General features: G+C 43.6%; 3 protein-coding genes and 1 non-coding gene across 4 annotated transcripts; 1 reads left to right on the top strand and 3 right to left on the bottom strand.

Moving 5' to 3' along the window:
• Positions 1-12: 12 nt before the first annotated feature.
• AEP3 (Aep3p) lies at positions 13-1,791 on the bottom strand (the record flags this gene model as incomplete). The annotated part of the gene is made up of 1 exon (XM_022607687.1): positions 13-1,791. One exon carries the CDS (start codon positions 1,789-1,791, stop codon positions 13-15), a length of 1,779 nt encoding a protein of 592 aa, XP_022464257.1.
• Positions 1,792-3,032: 1,241 nt separating this feature from the next.
• On the top strand, positions 3,033-3,104 carry KNAG0Dtrna3E. The gene has a single exon. It is a non-coding gene; the product is annotated as a tRNA-Glu (tRNA).
• Positions 3,105-3,222: 118 nt separating this feature from the next.
• SYM1 (ethanol metabolism protein) lies at positions 3,223-3,861 on the bottom strand (the record flags this gene model as incomplete). Its single annotated transcript, XM_022607685.1, has 1 exon — positions 3,223-3,861. The coding sequence occupies one exon, from the start codon at positions 3,859-3,861 to the stop codon at positions 3,223-3,225; it is 639 nt and encodes a 212-aa protein (XP_022464256.1).
• Positions 3,862-4,102: 241 nt separating this feature from the next.
• On the bottom strand, positions 4,103-7,678 carry NCR1 (sphingolipid transporter; the record flags this gene model as incomplete). Its single annotated transcript, XM_022607684.1, has 1 exon — positions 4,103-7,678. One exon carries the CDS (start codon positions 7,676-7,678, stop codon positions 4,103-4,105), a length of 3,576 nt encoding a protein of 1,191 aa, XP_022464255.1.
• Positions 7,679-7,767: the final 89 nt, after the last annotated feature.

The following is a 7,767-nucleotide window of genomic DNA, read 5'->3' as shown; positions in this document are numbered from 1 at the left end:
CTCTCTCTCTCTCTATCTCCAAAAGAAGTCCCTCGCCAATGCTCCGTAAGTGTCACGAGCATACGGTATACGTTGAGCCATGGCGTTCCCCACAGATATATGTCTGATCCGCTCACGGTACCGTCTCTTCTTCTCCTTAGTACCCTCGTCACTAATACTATGGCTGGGTGCGGTCCCAGAACGCGACCCTTTGCCCTTAACAACCCCCAAAAATCGCAGTAAAGGTCGCAAGTCAGGGTACACGTTCCACACATCCCACGTTAGGGACCCCTTGCAAGTCACTCCACTGAGAAGCAGCTGTAACTTCTGTTCCTGTTCACGCGTAGGGTCCGAACCTTTACAATTGAATTTCACAATTGTATCACACTTCACTTTCCAGTAAGTGTTTCGAACGGGACACACACGTCTGTGCCATCGTGTAATCTCCTGGTAAACAACGGCGAATTTCCGTGTGTACCCGTTCCGAACGAGCGCCTTGTAAAGCCACCGGAACACGTCCCCGTCCAGGGGCACCCTTGCCGACTGGAAATTCCCAATCACCATCAGGCACATGTCCACGCGGCCCCGGTTCGCCAGACATATCAGGAACCCGTTTAACATTCCCACGTCCCATAACCTTGTAGGCGCTCGCTGCAGTACCTGCCACGCCTCGCCAATGCGGTCCTGCGCAAGGTATTTCCGTAAAAGTAGTCGCAGGATCCCGGATGTCAGTGCTACATGGTGCTCTCGCATGAATTTCACCACTTTCTCAGGGTCCTCACAGTTCTGCATCACTCGCATCATCAAGACAGAGCTCCTGCCCAACTGCGGAGAAATGACCCACAACCGAGCCAACAACCGCGACCGCGCCTCGTCACTGAGCAAGTGGTCGTAGACAACCCCCCACGAGTGTGCGTCCGCGGAAACCCCATCACGCAACATCTGCTCCAGGTAGTATACGAACTCCCGAGTCGTGTTCCCAACCTTGCGGATTCGCGCGTTCCTAAGCACACCACCAAGCATCAAATTGTAAGACATCGTGTCCCGGTGCAGGCGGCACAGCCTGATAAGCGAGAAAGTCTCTCGCATGCTCGCGATGTCCCACTTATTCCGGAAGTAAAACATCGCATCGTTGAAGTTCCGCACCGTAAACAGTGGCGCCGTCGTCTCATTAAACGGGTGCAACAGTGCACGGATCAACAACGGCAGTTGCGAATCCTTGATAAACTTCCCGTGCGTTAGCAGCCCGATGTACCGCGCAAACGCTTCACTGTTGTTGTTCTCGGGGAGAGTGAAATCTGGTACATGCGGAACCTCCAGTTGCGATGTCAATGGGGGTCGGTGCTCTGGAGCCGTGCTCCGCAGGGAAACAACATTACCCGTCTCAAGATCCGTCCTGGGGGTCAATTGCTCTAGCAGCCTCAGCACTTGGTCCAAGAAATTGGTATCGATAATTGGAGCAAGTTTGGGGTCCCCGCGCAATTCCTTGTTCAACCTATGCAGCTTCACCGCCCTTTCCGTGTCAAACGTTGCGGATACGTTTTGTCGCTGGAACGTTCCCTCCTCCTGCAGCGGGGACAGAAATTGCTGCACAGCTTTCTTCTCGAACTGGGAGCCCCTGCCTACCAACGCTAAATTTTCAGTAACAAGTCGATGTACATCAACTTTCCCTCTTGATCGTCGTACCTTGACAGCCGCGCCCGTGTGACTCTGGTTGCTAGCGTGCGCAAGCATTGTAATGCGCTGCACATTCACATTGAATGACTTGCTTCCCTTTCTTATTAGCTCGCCAAATTTTTGTGACACATTCATCCAATGTCAGCGCTCCTGCGTTGTTCAGTCAAGATAGCACAGAAAACAGGGCAGATCGTGGCTTAATGACGGGTATTTCACCTTCTCCGGAAGGTACACTTCGTTTCCCCTCCACGCCATAAAACGTTTTTTGTCGATTTGAACACTTTTATTATTTCTGAAGATTCTGTGACATGACTATTTGATCAGAAAACCAGATCGCATGGTGTTACGACGGGAGTTCTTTAACGAGTCTTTGCAATAGTTGTTGTGAAAATAGGATGGTGTTAGGGAAATATGGCTAAAAAATTGCAGTTCCTAACACAATTAGGGATTTGATGCTCATACATGGGAAAATAAGAGATTGTTCGGGATTTGAGGGAAAGGGGTTCCCCGCAAAGAACAAATCAATGAATGAGATTGAATTGATGGCTTGGCCTGAAGATATTACAGAAGTAAAGTTCTGTAGTAGGGCAAAGATTGAAAATATCCTTCGAGTTGCCTGATCGTATGGCGGTTCCTCCTTCTCTAGATCTGAAAACAGTCCAACTCCGTTAATGTATTTTCTTTGTTTCGATAATGTGGATTTTGTAAGTTGAGGCGATTTGTTATTGTGTACCTCTTCTGTGTCTTACATGACCCGTTCTTTCTTTTTCTCGTTGCTTTATCATACCAGATGCATTACTTTGGCAGAATATTTTATTTGACCTTCTGCGACACACTTCAGCCGTTATGCATCGCTTGTTTACAATGGCTTTAACAAACCCCTATAGGTTGCTTATGCGAAGTTGGCACCTTGTAATATTCCATTTTTTCTTTATGTGGTGACACTATTACTTTTCGTCCTGTTTTTCTTAACCAGCCATCTCTTTGCATTGTTGTCCTTCGTTTTTGGACCCCCTATGTCTAGTTCACTGGTCTTGAATCCATTTGGAAGTTGCATCTGATCATTCAAAAGATACTCAAACCCAGCGAATTTAAAAAAAATGTTGTAGGGCAAATCTGGGAGAGTAACTTAGGTGGTACTTGAAATCTCTAATACTAACACTAAAGCGTAGTGTTGTAGAAGATACTAGTCTTCCGTTATACTTGCTAATTAGTTTACTTGTATTATTTACAATGATATTCCAACTTCTTGTTTGTGAACCGTGCATCTGTCCTGATTTATGCTGATCCTTATTTGTCCAGATTGTCCAAGAAAGTCTTTTTTTTCGAGTGGGGATTTGCCACGGTTAAGCCTAAAACAATTTATCTCTTTTACATCCGATATAGTGTAACGGCTATCACATCACGCTTTCACCGTGGAGATCGGGGTTCGACTCCCCGTTTCGGAGTTTTCTTTTTGCTCTCTTTGAAAGGAGACCCATTGCTATGCCGCACTAACGACTATTCAAATGCCTTCTTAAGCTAAATACTAGTAGACAAAGTTTACTCTAAATCCAATGTATACATTCAGTCCACAATCATATGATGTGGTTCCATGGAAAAAGTGGCGTTTTTGTATGACAAATAAGTGTTCCAAAAGATGGCTACGGTGTTCACCGCCAACAATTGATGTTGCAGAGGGACAAACGAGAAATTGATACTTTGGAACAAGGGCCAAACAGCCCAATTCGTTACTAGAGTGCTCCACCACTGGTTCTTCAACTTATTCTTTATCGTCCCCCAATTCCCACCTTCCATTATCGTCATACAACTGAAGTAGAACGGCAGCGACAAGGGAGCAAACAATAGTTGATCCACTCCAACCCTCAACAACCTATTGGACCAATCTGAGGAGGGTTTTCCCTTCAGTTTGACTTTAAAATTTAGAATCTTATACCACTTATCCCCAATGAAGGAAAAAATAAGGGCGCCGTAGGATACTGCTCGGAGAGTCCGCGGTACGTCATATACCCAGCCTTTGCTCTTAGCGATGTCGTCAAGAGTCTCTCCATGGCTCAACGGAGTGTGTTTAGAATCATTAGGATACGAAAACATCAGTTGTGCGGAAACGTCCCCTAAACCGAATAGCACACCTGTCATTATAGCATTGGTAGTCTTGGGTCGTTTCCTCAACGCATTGGTATATAAATCAAGTACTTTGAACATGCACGTAGATAAGCACCCTAAACCTTGGTCTTATAACTGATGGAGGTTCCAGGTATCGTTGCACCTATTGGGGTATAGATCCACTTCCACTCTATCTTCTTTTTTTTTATATGTTTCCAGTCTCGAGGGAAACTGAACTCAAGGGAATATTTCAATGACGTGGGGTTTCCAGATTTGGAAATAAGGTGTCTTGGTTGTATATGAAGTTACGTAAATTGGTATAGTATTGAATCGTATCAGGTTAAATAGGCGTTGTTTCTTCGTTATCAACGTATGCGTGCTCAACGATGTCATCAAAATAGTAAGTGCCACCGAGCAGCGAGATCAGTACTGGGAAGAAGACCAGAGCATGTAAAGATGCGACAATGATTAGAGAAAGCCACATTCTGAAATAGTAGACATGGAATATCTTAGAGTGTGCAAAGGCCAGAACACAAACACCAATTAGTTTTGTCATCGCGATACCCTTGAATACAGATGCTCCAATGGTGGACATTGCGTCATGCATTCTGGCCTGTCGATCTGTCTTGCCAGAGGAACTGATCATTGTGAAAGCCCTAGCGATGTGGATGCAAAATTCTACTGCTAACCCCACGCATATGACCAAGTTCACTAAACTCACAGCATTTAACGAAATTTGAAAGGCAACCATTAGTGCACCAATGTCGACGATAATCATGCAAACAGTTACAATCAGCAGGCAGGCAGTTCTGATGGACCCAAGTAACGTTGATGCGGCAACAAATATCAGGACAAGGGCAGCAGTAAGCAATTTTACTGTTAAGGATAGCAAAGTTCGGTACTGGACAAAAAATATGTAGAACGGTGAGTATGCAAACAAGTCCAATGGTTTAAGGGAGTCAGTTATCCTGATTGCATCGTTGTAAGCAGAGATGAGGTCATCTTGGGACGTTAACGGTTTGTGTGCACTTCTGAATACCGATGATATTACGTTGGAATTATTGTAATAGATTGCAGACGAATACGGTGCAAGACCTCCCAGTGGACATGGATCGCTCGGTGTCTTAATCCACATATTGAAGTACTTCATAAATTCTTCATTTTCAGGGAAACCGTCCATATCGTAATCCCATTCGCCATGTTTGAAACATGTCTCACAGTTTTCTCCTCCTAATTCCGGTGTACACAAGTCATCTGTACCTTTCTGCACTTTGCAACATTGCCCCAGCCCAGGGGAAAGGTACAATAGATAGTCGTCAAGCCAATTAGCAACAGGTTCTGTTATTGTAGACCTAGTTCGTTCCTGCTCTAGGATATTACCCATGGAGTTCTCTATACAACTGGTAAATTTCCCACAGATTCTTTGTTGGTTTGACCTCTTGGTTAAATCAAGGTTTCTTAGAACAAAGTAAACAGGGGGGCCAACCTTCAGGTACTCGTAGACGTCCTTGAAATAGTCAATTAAGTAGGATGTTTGTGGCACTGCCTGTCGTTGATCTAGACCAAACTGAATTTTAGGTAATACTAGAATGGAGATTAGTGCAACTGTAATAAAAGAGCACATTATAGATTTTCTGTAGGACAATAATTTGAAGTAGTATTGGGTCGCCTTCGAATGGGCTGGCTCAATCTCAATATTGTCTTGTCCTGTTATAATAATCTTCACGAACACAGGATCATAATATTTCCGTTCGTAAAGCTCCAGAATGGACACGTACGCCGTAGACTGTAGAATAACGTTGAATAAAACTGCTGTGGCGGAATATAGTGCAAAATTCCTTACCGCGGGCATTGAGACAAATGAAGCTAATAAAAAGCATCCAGCCTGACATATGAATGACAGTAATATGGAAGGGAAAATATGCATAACAGATTTTATTAATCGTTCCTTAGGGCTGAGCGGACCTGATATTTCTGTGACCCTATCGTATTCGTGTGTTAACAAGAAAATGTTATCTATACCTATTGCCAAAATCAAGAATGGAATAACTTCGGCAATAATCAACGTTGATTTCACTCCAAATACACTCAACAAACCAGCGGCACATATGACAGATGATGCAACAATTAATATGCCGGAAAACCCCAGCAGGATGCGTGTCCTTCCAGCTCTCCTCTTCAAGGCCCAAGACGCATATAGGAACATAACTAGGTAAGAACAACAGACAATGATGGCATCACCGTTGTTATTTAGTTCCTTTTTTAATGACATTTCAGTGTTGAAGCTGATGCGTAATCCCTCCGGAATATCTAGACCCAATAGAAATTCTTCTAGTTGTTCTTCCCACAAGTTGGCAGATTCGGTAAAATTATTTACCAGCAGTGTCACAATAAATGCGTTCGACTGTAATACGTCATCGCTTAAGTCACTGAACAGTAAGTTCTTTTTTAACGGCTGTTGAAAGGTCGGAAGGCAAGTGACCGGCGTATTTGCGCACATTTTGATCTGGCTCTCCCAAAACGATTTCTTAGGAATTTCGCCTTTAAAGTATTGTGTGAAGGACTCCACTACACATGTCGAATCTGGAGTTGGTCTAAAGCACAAATCCTGATACGTCAACCCTTCAGAAGATGTAAGACTTTCGGTCATCTGTTTTTCAACTTCAAACCACCACTCCAATGTGCTATAGTTAGAAAGTACAGGGCCTGTATCGTTGACCACAAAAATTTGCTCAACTCTATAAAATGGACCAAAATGTTCATCGAAATATTGTTTCTCCTTATATTTGGGAGAACTTTTGCTTACCCATAGGTTTACGGGATCCTGTTCGAGGCTACCGAAGAAGAATAGCAATACACCAAAGGAAAGGATTATAATACTTGTCAAACATAGAACAATGTACGGGTGATAAACTGCTATATTTGCGACACTTTCAACTGCTTTAGATATCAGTGAATTTGGTTTATAGAGTTTAGTTTTTTTTCGATCTTGAAACAGCATATCTTCTGGCGACGAGTCCTGGCCCGCAGAAGGATTGAGCAACTGGTCTGTATTTTGTATGTCATTTGACTTCCACTTTTTCACTATAAACCAAATTAGAAGTGTGACTGCAATTATAACGTATGTTATGAGTACGTCTATACTGAAACAAGGGAATCCGTTCCTGAAGCAATGCTCCTGTTTCAATGGTTTAAGAACTGGACATGACTCCTGACAGTCTGAACACGCACATTTGTAAATAGGGTCGTCACAACCGTATACTGAGTTGTTGAAAGGCTGGAATTTTTTCGTTTGAGCGTATTTATAATTTATCTGGAATGGTGATCCACCCAAAAGAGCCTTTTCGTCACCCAAAAACTGCAAAAACTCACTATAATTTCGGGCACCCCCACCGATTAGATCCATGGCGTAGCCATTGGTAGCTGAAAATTTGATGTTTTTGCAAGAGTTGAAGAACTCTGATGCCCAGTCCTCATCCATGTAAAAGTTTAACTCTTTAACAATTCTCTTGTTTTCTTGTGAAACTTCAGTGTCAATTACGTCGAGAAAAGATGCCTGTTGTGGAGAACATGTAAAGTGGCAGAACATGTTGTTAAAGTTCTTAACACAGGCGGGGCACGATTCAATCAGCGCATGCGCCCTCTTCAGGTTATTTTGTAGAGCCTTCACCTGCTCAATGGAACAGCAAACATTTTCAATCTCTTTCCATTCCTCGCCACAAGTTAATACCAATAGATCTCTCAGATCATTTGTAATGCCCGGCGGTTGTAATGGGCTCGTTCTATCAACCGGACATGGCAGTTCGACACCTAGTGGAGTTTTCTTTCCGCAATTCCCATACATGGCACATTGCTGGGCAGTGGCACCTATAATCAATCCGCCATTGAACATCCAGAGCAACCATGGTAGTATCATTGCTGATGAACCTGGTTGGTGATCTTTCGACAGGACATCAGTTCTATTCGTTTAAAAGATGCCAAAAAAAATCATTACAGATTATATAC

Source organism: Huiozyma naganishii, chromosome 4 (assembly GCF_000348985.1).
Source record: "Huiozyma naganishii CBS 8797 chromosome 4, complete genome".
NCBI lineage: Eukaryota > Fungi > Ascomycota > Saccharomycetes > Saccharomycetales > Saccharomycetaceae > Huiozyma > Huiozyma naganishii.
The sequence above is the reverse complement of the archived record's forward strand: the minus strand, read 5'-3'. Positions and strand labels throughout refer to the sequence as shown.